Source organism: Malaya genurostris, chromosome 2 (assembly GCF_030247185.1).
Source record: "Malaya genurostris strain Urasoe2022 chromosome 2, Malgen_1.1, whole genome shotgun sequence".
Classification (NCBI taxonomy): Eukaryota; Metazoa; Arthropoda; class Insecta; order Diptera; family Culicidae; genus Malaya; species Malaya genurostris.
This window is the reverse complement of record NC_080571.1, coordinates 220,485,511-220,498,436: the sequence shown is the minus strand read 5'-3', so window position 1 is coordinate 220,498,436 and position 12,926 is coordinate 220,485,511. Positions and strand designations below refer to the sequence as shown.

The following is a 12,926-nucleotide window of genomic DNA, read 5'->3' as shown; positions in this document are numbered from 1 at the left end:
GTATTGAAGTTGTCGCATGTCATGTCACAATAAAAGGCAAGGACCTTTGTATTGCTTCCATCTATATTCCCCCTAGAGCCTCAGTTGGGTACCACTGGCTCAGCAGTACCATGCAACTTCTTCCCGCACCGACGTTAGTTTTAGAAGACTTTAACTCTCACGGTTCGGGATGGGGTTGTCTTCACGACGATAACAGATCAGCTATGATCCATGATATTTGCGACAACTTCAATATGACAATCTTGAATACGGGAGAAATGACACGAATTCCCGCACCACCAGCAAAACCAAGTGCGCTGGACTTATCCCTTTGCTCGATATTGCTACGGTTGGATTGCACGTGGAAGGTAATCCCTGATCCCCACGGTAGCGATCATCTGCCTATCGTAATTTCAATCGCCAGTGGATTAAGACCATCGGAAACAATCAATGTTTTGTATGACCTCACACGAAATATTGATTGGAAATGCTACGCAATATCGATATCTGAGAAACTAGAAACAACACAAGAACTTCCTCCGGAGGAAGAGTAAACGCTTATGGCTGGCTTGATTCTCGACACTGCGATTCAAGCTCAGACGAAACGTATACCCGGCGCGAATACTAACATTCGTCCTCCCAACTCATGGTGGGACAAAGAGTGCTCATCACTGAACGCGGAAAGATCTTTAGCATTCAAAAAGTTCAGAAAATATGGAACACCTGATAATTCTAGAAATTACGCAGCGCTAGATAAGCAAATGAAGAACTTATTTAAAGCAAAAAAACTAGGTTACTGGCGACGGTTTGTTGACGGATTAACAAAAGAAACATCGATGAGCACTCTCTGGAACACAGCCCGACGAATGCGCAACCAAAACACAACGAACGAAAGCGAGGAATATTCTAATCGCTGGATATTCGATTTCGCTAGAAAAGTATGCCCCGATTCTGTTCCGGAACAGAAGATCTTCCGTGTCGCGACATCGAATACAAACGAAACACCGTTTTCGATGGTAGAGTTCTCACTTGCGCTCTTGTCGTGTAACAATAAAGCCCCGGGGTTAGACAGAATAAAATTCAACTTGTTGAAAAATCTTCCTGACTCTGCCAAAAGGCGCTTATTGAATTTATTCAACATGTTCCTCGAGGGTAATATTGTTCCACACGACTGGAGACAAGTGAGAGTTATCGCCGGAAGTTGTTTGATAAAATGATTCTCTTCCGTCTAGACAATAGGGTCGAAACTAATGGCTTGCTTTCAGATACACAATTTTTTGTCCGCAGGGGTAAAGGAACAAACGATTGTCTTGCGTTGCTCTCAACAGAAATTCGAATGGCATTTGCTCGTATAGAACAAATGGCATCAGTATTTCTAGATATCAAGGGGGCTTTTGATTCAGTTTCTATAAATATCCTATCTAAGAAGCTGCACCAGCATGGTCTTTCGCCGGTTTTGAACACCTTTTTATATAATCTATTGTCCGAGAAACACATGTATTTTGCACATGGTGATTTGTCGACAATACGATTCAGTTACATGGGTCTTCCTCAGGGCTCATGCTTAAGCCCCCTTTTATACAACTTTTACGTGAACAACATTGATGAATGTATCAACACATCTTGCACGCTAAGACAACTTTCCGACGACAGCGTTGTGTCTATTATAGGACCCAAAGCTGCCGATCTCCAAGGACCATCACAAGATATCCTCGACAACTTGTCGACATGGGCTCTTCAAATGGCTACGGAGAAAACTGAGCTGGTCGTATTTACAAGGAAGCGAGAACCAGCACAATTACAGCTTCAACTAGGGGGTGAAACCATAGCTCAGATCTTCACATTTAAATATCTCGGGGTCTGGTTCGACTCCAAAAGCACCTGGGGATGTCACATTAGGTATCTGAAACAAAAATGCCAGCAGAAAATTAATTTTCTGCTTCCGATCCGCCGCGAACACCCATTTCATTAAAGTGGAAAGAATTCAGTATCGTTGTTTGCGTATTGCCTTAGGTTGCATGCAGTCGACTCATACGATGAGTCTCGAAGTGCTCGCGGGCGTCTTACCGTTGAAAAATCGATTCTGGGATCTTTCATATCGATTACTAATCCGATGCGATATCTTGAGACCAATGGTGATTGAAAACTTCGAAAGGCTTGTCGAGCTCAATTCTCAGACCCGTGTTATGTCCTTGTATTTTGACTACATGGATCAGAATATTAATCCTTCTTCGTTTCCTTCATTTCTTCACAAAATCTTTCAGTGATTTTTTTCCTTCATTTCTTTACAAAATCTTTCAGTGATTTTTTTGAAAATATAGGTAATATGAGAAAGATGTCATTACACCACTAGGTGGATAAAAACAAATTTTTACTAAATGGTTACTTCTATATATGTACAAGATAGAAATTTCTATTGTTAAGAAATGTTTTGTTTGCAATGTTTGCATTTTTCTTTCTTACTATGTTTAGATATTTTGCTCACAATAGAAGCTATAATCAAGTTTTCGTATTTCACTATCAACAAAATACTAACGTAAAAGCTCTCGTGGGGATTTTTACCCCAGGCCAACTTTAAAAGGTCATAGCTTAGCCGGTTAAGTGAAATAAAAATGATGCACAAGTGTAAATGAAATGATTGAATTATCATAAAGCTTGATTATGGTTATAGTAAACCGTAACCAAATAACGGAAGTTTGAAGTAGCGCTGGGGTAGAAATCTACTCCACGAGAGTGTTCTAAGGTTAACTTTCTATTGAACATTTTTCGAAGAATCGCTTGTTTTAAATAATAATGATTATAAACAATTGTTGAACATGCATTGATAACATTTGCAGTGATGAGTTTTGACTGCAGGAGCCTGAATCGATGCATCTTGCGCTTAATCTAACATTAATAATAATTCGAAACGCTAATCAATTTGAGCAGCTGATAAATGTGATGATTTTCCGCCTCACTTCAGCTCATTTCGTAACGCTTAGTCAGACTCTTGTTTGATTACTGACTCTTTGTGTGACTCGTGCCAGCGTTTATGTATTTTACTCCCAGCAGGGGAGCCCCAGTCGGTTGCTGGGACGGACATGAATTGACATTGCAGTTACTCTGGGAAGTGACACAACGACTGACTTTGAGTTTAATGGCAGTTGAATTCAATAGAGATCAATGTGCGTCCCGAGCTGACGGCACACAGTGCAGTTGATAAGCCGCCCTCTCAGTATACAGGTGAGCTGTGGTTCGATGCTCAAAATTTTAATATATCATCGAAAAGTACACAACTCTTCTTGAAATAGGTGTCTCATGTTTATTATGCTCTGATAGTCAACGGTTAGTTCTTAAATATTACATTGCAAATATTTTTCAAGGAGTTCATTTTCGCCTTGATATCAATCAGAGCATCATAAATTGAGATGGTTTTCATGTAAGTGATTTTTTCATTTTCATTCAAGTGATGGTAATCGTAAGACAGGTAGTCTCCGATATCTCCGGTTCCGATAAAAAGTAAGCTTTTTGCTTCAGAAAACGAAGACAAAGTTTGCACTGATAACCCGTTTGTGGTATGTGCATTGTACACACGTCGCTTATGTCCTCGGCAAAGATTAGATAAAAAGCTGGTGGAAAGACTCCAGATAACAGGTACCAACTAGCAATAGAATGTATACACAAATACACGATATCATTCGATGATAGCTGCCAACCGGGCGGACACTTAGCAGTAGCAGCAGCAGTCGCAGTACGCAGACTAGCGAAATTTTTAAATTTGAAATTATCATACTAGATTTACACTTCCTCATTTGGATTCGTGTTTTTCAGCGCGTTAGAACGCGATCTCGAAGCCATCATCTAAGCCATTCAAATGATTACAAAACTACGGTGAATTTCGTCGAATTATCATCCCGCCGCTAAGTGTTGAAAAACGTTTCGCTACCGCGCCAAGGCTGGAGCGCAGCGACAGCGCAGAGTGCAATTTGAAACATCATCGCCGCCGTTCCACGATCCGATGATAGAGAAGAAAAAGTGAAAAAAAAATTAGACATAACTGTTATTGTTTGAAGAAATAAATAAACATAGAGAATCAGTGTTATATTGCGGTTTCATAATACCGAGAGTGTGGTTCAAAAAGACGCAAATCGTTTTAGATCCACCGACGCTGGTGACGGTGATCGGAACGGTAGTAGGCACAGTTTAAGTACCAGCAAAATGTCCTACAATTATAGTCCGCGGGGCCGAACCGGCAGCCAGACTTCGATCAACGATTATCCGGAACACTTGAACCCGTTCTATGAGGACGATAACCACAAACGGCTCCGGTTCTGGCAGCTGGGAAGTCATCGTTACAGCAAACCCAAATCGGAACGTCGTGGCAGTCTGGTCAGCATCCGAGATGGACTGAGAGATATGTGGTAAGTCTCAATGAGTTTGATCAATTGAGTCATTTACTTACGTCTTGATGGGACTATTGTTGGGTAAACTGAACTCACATTTATTCGCGGCACGTTTCGCTGCCTGCTCTGCCGAACGTTGCTCTGGATAAGTGAGTGTTGGGTTGGGTGCACCTATCTTGGGACGAATCGTGATTGGCGTAGGCGGACGGGTAAACCGCGAGAAGAACAGAATGCACTGAGATGGACCGTTTCGAATCGACTAGACACCCACCGTACGTGGTAAAACTAATGCGCTAAGTGATTCGTTTTTTGCAGTATTTTTTCAGATCGACATTTTCGGAATCCGAAAGACATAACTATATTTTAATGAGATCACATCACGTTTGGATAGTAATAACTTGTTTGGTTTTCAAAGAAGTACACACTTATAATGCCCCATTTTATTGCAGTTGCAAACTGATGCTAGCCAATTTTTTTATTTATGTTAAAGTGATTTGGCTATGAAAGATTAAATTTAAAATAGAAAGTAATATCGACAAATTTTAGATTTTCAGTTTGAATCACTCGATTAACTTGTAAATTTTCACACATTGTATATCAATCTGATAACACCGACAATGGTATGCAGATGGTGCTTCGATCGGTTGACATCGTTTAATTTTGGGCGGTAAATTCGCAGTATTCAGCAACAGTTTCGCCAATCAGCATTATCCAATAAATAACACGTTTAACACATTTCACTAATGAACACCTACTTGCCACAGTTTCACTATCATTCAAAATAACTGTTTCGACCAATTACTTTACTATAAGTTGCTTGATACCCATGGAATTTAAACCTTTTTGAAAGCAACGCTTAGGTACTGCATCGTACTCCCAGTGATGCCAACTCTCATGAGAAGTTGACGAACGGCTTATAGTCCGCAAAGAAACTAAATAATGACGGAGGAAGTGTCACGAGTTCCTGTTTCAACAATAACTACTCATCACGTTCTCTGAAAATCCAATCTGCATGGCCATATTCAAGGTTCATCTCAGCAGATAACATTCGAGTTGAAATAGCTGTTACACCAACATTTGTAAAAACTGACGGAATAATATTATGTATTGTATCACACGGATAAAAATTCATTACCGGTACCATGATTAACTCTCCGTCTGACAGATATTTTCATACCTTCGGTCTGACTGATGGGTCTGACCAGACCCCTCTTCATTTACGTGTATTTTTACACATTTTGGTATAAATTAGAAGTGTATTCAGGTTCATTTCTATACAAACCAGGTATATTTCGTTTCTTACATTTCTTAATTGTCATGGCATATGACTTTCTGAAATCTCGTAAAAGTAAAGATATTACACGGAAAATGAGAATTATAAAATCAATAATGTTTCTGAGCGTTTTTTAAATTTTATTTTATAGAAACGCATATTGAATTTACAAAAAGAGATTTTTCATCAACGGAATATTGATTAAAAATGCAATTTTAAAACTCTCCCTATCAACAGATTTAAATTTGAAAAGTCAAATAATTGCGAAACACTATCTAGGATTCTAAAGCTAATTTTAGGAATTTATTTATCAGCGTTTGAGCGTTTAGTAGAATAATTTTACTAGAATACAAATTTTTATTTTAGAATTAAATGGTGTTAAAAATTTTATTCTTGTAATTTTTGGAAGTAAGAACCTTCAGTTACTAATATATCAAGTGCGTTTAAGAAGTATTTAAAATAATATTTATAATATGTATTTTTGCAAACTTCCGCATGCGTTCACTACAAGCGCCACCGATCATTTGTTTGCTATGTTTGATGTCTGTTATTAACTAACGTTGAATAATGGCTCGTGATCGTGTATTGTATAAAAAACTGGACTTCATCACTCATTAATTTATATGAAAAATTATCAATGTGAACAATCAAACAAATAGGTGCGTAAATAATATGTTTACTGGCACTTGTGTCCCATGCGTTTTACTTTCATTCGTAAACTGAGACGCAGATATGATGAACAATACTAACAGAGCACTCGCAAAATAAATACTCAGACGTATGTGTGTTTCCGTACCATTTCCTCAGGTCAAGTGTTCGTTTACACGCTATGTTCAGCAGTGAATGGGCAAAGAATACTTATAATTGAATAAGAAGAACGCAAAAGCAAGAATATAGACAAACGTACGCTTGTATGCTTATGAATGAACACTTCTATATGTACGATGTGAACTTAAATGGAGGTTAGAATGGAGAAATACAACATTTAAAAAAATCATAAACATATATTATATCATATGTCGTTCTATACAAAATGTATAAGTTCCAGCCAGACACCATTAGTCAGACCGAGGGTAATGTTTCAAACCAGTCGTTTTTCGTCCTTTTCGAGGACACTGTCTATATTGCAAATTGCATAGATCGATAGCTAATAAAATTTTAGGAAGCTACCTGAAACCTCAAGTTGATAGATAAATTAAAAATATGTCAAATTGATGGTAAAAAACGGGAAAGCTCTGGCTGGTCAGACGGAGGGTTAAAAATCATGAAATCATAAAAATTTCTATCATTAATACGGGGTCATTTCACCAAAAGCCATTTCGCCGAGAGCTGTTTCGTCTAAAGCCATTTTGCCGGAAGCCATTATCGACGAAATTTTCGTCGATTTCTTCAATTGTCTTAATATCTGGGATTTGATTCCAGAAAATGATCAATAAAAGATGATAGCGTTAACGCCCGTTTTGTTGACCTAAAAGCACAGACTAACAGATATGACGGTATGAGTAAATTCTTATAAAAATAATTTTTCGTGATGCACTAGTTCCACCTATATTGTACTGCGCGAACTATTTACTATCTGTACACCCCTTTTGTCATGTAAAAGTTTTTTTACTAGTCCGTTCCCTCTCGTTTGTCAACGCCGATAAGCTGCTTGCAGGGATGCCTGATGTCATCATAATATTTGAATATGAATCGTCATAATAAATTATTGGATTACGTTGATTTCTAGTGATGTAGCAAGGTAACCATTTATTTTTCTCAACGTTGTTCATCTAGACTAGTTTTGATTGTGTTGGTAATTTTCACACGAAATCAAGTGGCGGCAGACCAGAAGTAAGCAAGTATTATACAAAACGGGTTCGATTTTGTATTGCGTTGAAGGATAAGAAGTAGGCACAATTCTGTATATAGTTTTGGCAATATGAATTAAATCTGTATCCTGCATGAAATTCGCATGGACGTATACAAATCAATACATTACATTCTGTATGAATGGCAACTCTGTTGGTAAATGAAAAAAGTCACAGTCTAGATGACAGACAGGATGTAACGTGGCGCCATCATGACATATGCGAGTACTGTCCCAACTAAAGGAATATTCTAAATGACCGTTAAAATGATTAAAGAATCTGATTTGAGTGTCCTGTCTGTTAGTCTGTGCTAAAAGCGTACTTCTGAAATATATCATATTTAAAATAGCGGATAAATTAATTTACCTGTGTTTAATTCACAAAATCCTTGAACATTTTTTTAGATTGGCTCATTGTCCTCAAAACAAAATTCTCAAGGAACTTTATTAGCTACTAAGCATTAAAGTATTTCCAATGCTTTGAGTAAATCGGTAAAACGAGGCAAATTCAATAACAAAGGTCAATGGTAAAGCGCAATCCCAACACTACCGAATGAGTGCTAATGTTTGTATCATCGTACAAATGAACTTCCCGTTTCGCCTGTGCATACAATGCTTTTGGTTTCTTTTCACGCGCATAATATATAACTCATATCACTTGATACCAAACCTAACCCAGTTTCCACCAGAACTACTGTCAAACCGATTGTTTGAGGCCAGTTTAGAACCTAGTTTCAACCTTATTGAACTGAAATTCGAGTCAGTATCGAGCATTAGTCATATATCGGGCTTACACCTCCGTTGCTAAGTGCAAACCAAACACAGTTTCGTGAAAAGTTTTTGTTTGATGGTACTACTCTGTGTCAGTTTCAATTTTCTCAAGCGAAAACTACATTAGTTTGATAGTTGTATCATGACGGAGTGACAGCATACTCGTGATATGTCCCATTACATTTCAATCGACCTAGGAGTGAACCGTGAAAAAGATACGGAAAATCTTGAAGGAAGATTGTGAAGGGAATTTAAGGGGAAACCGAAAAAAAACTAACATGATTATCAACCGCATCCAGGAACTACTAGCTTAGCGATTATCATTTTCATGTACAGATTTTTGGTTTCTCGATACAAATTTACAGGATTTTCTGCTGAAAAATGCAGATTTCAATGGGGCTACCCTGAATGTATTGAGTGTCTGAGAGCCGGTATGTCAAACCTTAAATTCTCTCGATATTTCACTCGTCAGGACCCTCATTGATAGTATCGTCATTTCTCCTGTCACTGCTTGATCACGATGTGACCAGTGCCGTGAAGTTTCATTTAATTTCATTCAATTGAAATCGACTATACACAGCCGATCAGTTGACTGTGGTCTGTGCCATACCTCACATTCAATCATGCACCGTTCACTGATGTCGTTTTCGCTTGAGAAAACTGAAGCTGACACAGGGTACTTTCATCAAACAAACACTATTCACGACACTGTATTGGGTTCGCACTTAGTAACGGGGGTTTGAGCAAACCTGATATAAAAAACAGGTTCGAAACTGACTCGATTTTGAGTTCAACAACGTTGAAACTAGGTTCGAAACTAGCTTCAAACAAACAGTTTGACAGCAGTTAGGGTGTAAACTGGGTTAGGTTTGGCATCAAGCCAAAACGACATGACACACTGGATTCACAGCACTCAGTTATTCATCTGTTGCACCCTTAATTGAAACTCAGCTGAACCGACGTCAGTTTCTCCCTTGAAATAACAAACATATCTTTCAATTTACTGAGAGACTGTCCATCAAATGAACTCCTAGTGAATATTCAGTTGGCTCAAGATAATAATTGAATGGTAAACACGGCCAAACACAGAATGTACTTAAATTTATTGCTTTATACTCCAATTTTTATTTCTAATACTTTGGAATACGTCTCAATGCATACCAAAAATTCGAAAATTATACATTCACACTTCCTGGCGATAACTGCAAACTCAAATGGAAACCGACACCTTATGGTTATTGTACCGGTCGGAATCATTTCCTGTCATCGAGCTGATGTTCATGCCTATTCATTCGAACTTGTTCACTGTCGCCGGCTGAGACAGAGAAACGGACTGATTCATTGTCGCTTGAAACGAAGCAAGCGAGACTTCAAATTACTTGTCATGGTTATTCAATTAGGTTTTGCACGAACATGACATAACCCCACAAAAATGAACAGAATGAACTTTTTTTGACAGTCGACGTGTACTTGTTTACAGTTCAAAAGTTCATCAGAGGTTCATCGTTCGAATGTAAAAATTGCAAGTCGCCTCACACTAAACAGATTCATACCTATATCGCTCCTTGATGCTGGAAACACATTCAGGGCAAATGAAAGAAAGGTTAGATTTTTACCTAAGCAAGTAAAACACATGAATCACTAAAAAACACACATTTTATTACCACCATTATTACCAATTTCTCTTCCACTCCCACCTATTTCAAAATTACAACCGGCTTAGGAACTAGGACTGGGTGCCACCGGCAGATGATCTCCTTGGGCTTTGAAACCATTTTCGTCTGCCGTCCACTGGACACTGATGGGGGTTCCATCGGGAGCGGTGTATGAGTAGCTTCCACGTTGCACCGACACCACCCCCTCTACCGTTCCCGTACCATCTTCCTTTTCCACTTGTAATACTTTGAGTTCACCCTGATCATCAACCTTGATTCCGTTACCGGTTTCATAAGCGTAACTAAACGATCCGTCCGGGGAGCGACTGGCTGATTCGGACACTATTGGAATCGGAGTAGTGGGTGATCCTTGTGGTGCGGCCGAAACACTAGCCGCCAGCAGAAATGCTAAAACTCCGACAGTTATTTTCATTTTGACTAGAATTTAGTTTTCGATGGATCCAACTGATATGGAAGACTAAAACGCACTCGTTTCTTTGTAGAAGACAGACTGGTTTTATAAGAAGTTGCCCTACCAAAACTGCCAACTGCTTCAGGTGTTAATCATTCGAAAAGGTTATGGTCTTTCCAACTTGCAGCGCCGTTGGTTGCAACAGCATTGATCGACGAAAAAACTGCAAATCTATCTCTCCTAACACCAAATGTGAAGAATGAAAAGGTGTTAATTTCCTAGCTTATTATAAAATATAACAAAATTTAATTTTCGCAGTTCCGTAGCGATAATTAAGAAATTATTAGGTTAAAGTTGATATGTTATAACAACATCATACTGTATCAATAAACGTGGAAATTTTTTCATATTTTTTATATTCTCATGTTATACTCGCTGGACAAACGTAGTTTCTCGAGCCGGTTGTTCAGAGTATTAGGAGTTAGTCTCGCTAGTTTGGATCCTGACCTGAACGGATTGTTGGCTCTTGCTAAGTAATTTTCCTCTACAATGATAATAATAGACGGCAGAAACAAATACCGAGTTTCGCTTCAGAATGAATACCCTGGCTCTTCTTTTCTTTTACGTAGTTTCCACGCCCGTGACAAGGTCGAGGTGTGAAATGATCACCAAGTTCATCTTTATTAGTTGGTCATGGTGATAATAGTTTTTATCAGTATTCAAACGTTTCTTGGTATTCATCCAATCAATAAATTCTTCACACTATAAAAGTGTACCAAAAGATCATGCCACCTTATAGAAACAACTTGTGCGTCCACTAGTCCAGCACGTTCCAAGCAATCTCTGTGAACTCGAACCAAAATGAATAATCTGGTCACCGTATCGTGCGTCCTGTTTACTGTAGCTTATGCAGCACCACAAGGATCTTCGTCCAACGTTACACCGGTTCCAATCGTTAGTGAAAACTCTAATCTTCAACCAGACGGAAGTTTTCAGTACGCCTTCGAGGCCGGCAATGGAATTAAAGAGCAAGCTGAGGGTTCGCTGAAAACTGTTCAGGTGCCGAAAGCCGACGGAACTGGAACCGAGCAGGCTCAAGTCGTCGTTCAAACCGGTAGCTTTTCCTACCCGTCCCCCGATGGAACTCAGATCGATCTGAAGTACACTGCCGATGAAACCGGATTCCATCCAGAGGGAGCCCACTTGCCGGTGGCACCTGCCGTTCCGTCTTCTTAATAATAGTAACTAAGAATATATAAAATATTCAAAGCAGTTTAGGAAATGCATGTATTCAAAAAAAGACTATTAGATAACTTAATATTAGGCGAATGCTAAGCATACGACAAATTTGTTCTGTAACTTTCGGAACCTACCTACTAAACCAATGAGAAAATGTAATATAACAAATAAATGTAAATAATAAAAACCTTTTTGTTCGGGCACTTCAAATTCATATGAGTAATCAATTAAACGCAAATTTCAATCTAGTTGGAATTGACTCTTGTGAGGAAAAGTTATACAAAGACTAATTGTTGATTACGTTGATAAAGACTGATTTCTTGGTAATCTCACAATCAACTATTTAAAATCGAATTGATTCTTGCATAGAGTAACCTTGAGAATGTTTGAACGGGATTTTTTAAGGATACTTTGATTATAAACAAAATTAAATTGGTTAAGAGCAAATTCAGCAGCTGCAAGATTCATATGGGTGGTCTATAATATAACTGAAACTGAAACAAACGAATCCCCAGCAAGCCGTTTTAGTTTTATTTATTCGACCAGTTCTACTGTCGAATTTAAAACTGGTATACGCTGCCGTTCCATTTTTTTCTATATTTGAAACACAGATAAAACGCTGCTGCGGCTACCAGTTTATTTTGTTGTAATTTCTAGATTTAAATTTTTAAACTGACATAAATTATGCATCTAGAACTAGAACACTCCAGAATATGCCCTTAGTCTGTTCAGAAAACTCATTCACGAAAACATATCTCGTGATTTATTCACAATAAAAATAAATATTGAAGCGAGATGAGAATGCTCAACCCGCTATTCGTCCTCGAAAGAGAATTAGGCCTTTTTGGGCGGATCCGGTGAAGGCTCAGTATGCTAGGAGATCGGTAAAGTAAATGAACCCTCTTCAGATAAACGTGGCAGTAATGATCGCCAACCTATCCAATGTCCTCCATCTGTGTGGTTCTACAACAATAATCTCACAAGCAAAAATAAGGAGGATTACAACCAAACCTTCGTTTACGTAAACTTTTTTACGTTACCTCTTTTTACGTAACTCTTTTTACGTAACTCTTTTTACGTAACTCTTTTTACGAAAAAAATCCCAAATTACGTAATCTTTTTTCACGAACCAAATCCCAAATAACGTAAACTTTTTTTACGAACCTACTTCGTAAAAAGAGGTTTTTGCATACAAGGAAAATCATTTCCGGCTCATTTACATTATATGGAGGTTTGGGTGCATTGGTGTAAAAGCTGCGAAAGTGTTGACAAACATCTTTTCATTGATCACGGCCATGATTCCAGACAAATGCCACAGGATATCGAAGCAATTTTGTAAAACGCAACATAGTATTGAAGGAATAAT

The 12,926-nt window shown here is 38.3% G+C and overlaps 3 protein-coding genes across 8 annotated transcripts in view; 2 read left to right on the top strand and 1 right to left on the bottom strand.

Annotated features, from left to right (window-relative positions):
- Positions 1-12,926, top strand: part of LOC131427673 (ankycorbin) — a 60,666-nt gene that overhangs the window by 20,462 nt on the left and 27,278 nt on the right. For 4 of the 6 annotated variants that reach the window (XM_058591067.1, XM_058591072.1, XM_058591069.1 and 1 more), the window contains exon 2: positions 3,790-4,379. In XM_058591067.1, coding sequence (XP_058447050.1) covers positions 4,177-4,379 — 203 coding nt within the window. In that variant the 5' untranslated portion in view covers positions 3,790-4,176. Of the gene's footprint in view, positions 1-2,457; positions 3,202-3,425; positions 3,613-3,789; positions 4,380-12,926 lie in introns of those variants that run through there. The other 2 variants (XM_058591070.1, XM_058591073.1) reach the window with 2 other exon arrangements.
- On the bottom strand, positions 9,910-10,382 carry LOC131427676 (endocuticle structural glycoprotein SgAbd-4-like). Its single transcript, XM_058591076.1, has one exon. It carries the CDS (start codon positions 10,340-10,342, stop codon positions 9,974-9,976), a length of 369 nt encoding a protein of 122 aa, XP_058447059.1. The 5' UTR covers positions 10,343-10,382; the 3' UTR covers positions 9,910-9,973.
- On the top strand, positions 10,785-11,781 carry LOC131427674 (endocuticle structural glycoprotein SgAbd-8-like). The gene has a single exon (XM_058591074.1). The coding sequence runs from the start codon at positions 11,183-11,185 to the stop codon at positions 11,555-11,557; it is 375 nt and encodes a 124-aa protein (XP_058447057.1). The 5' UTR covers positions 10,785-11,182; the 3' UTR covers positions 11,558-11,781.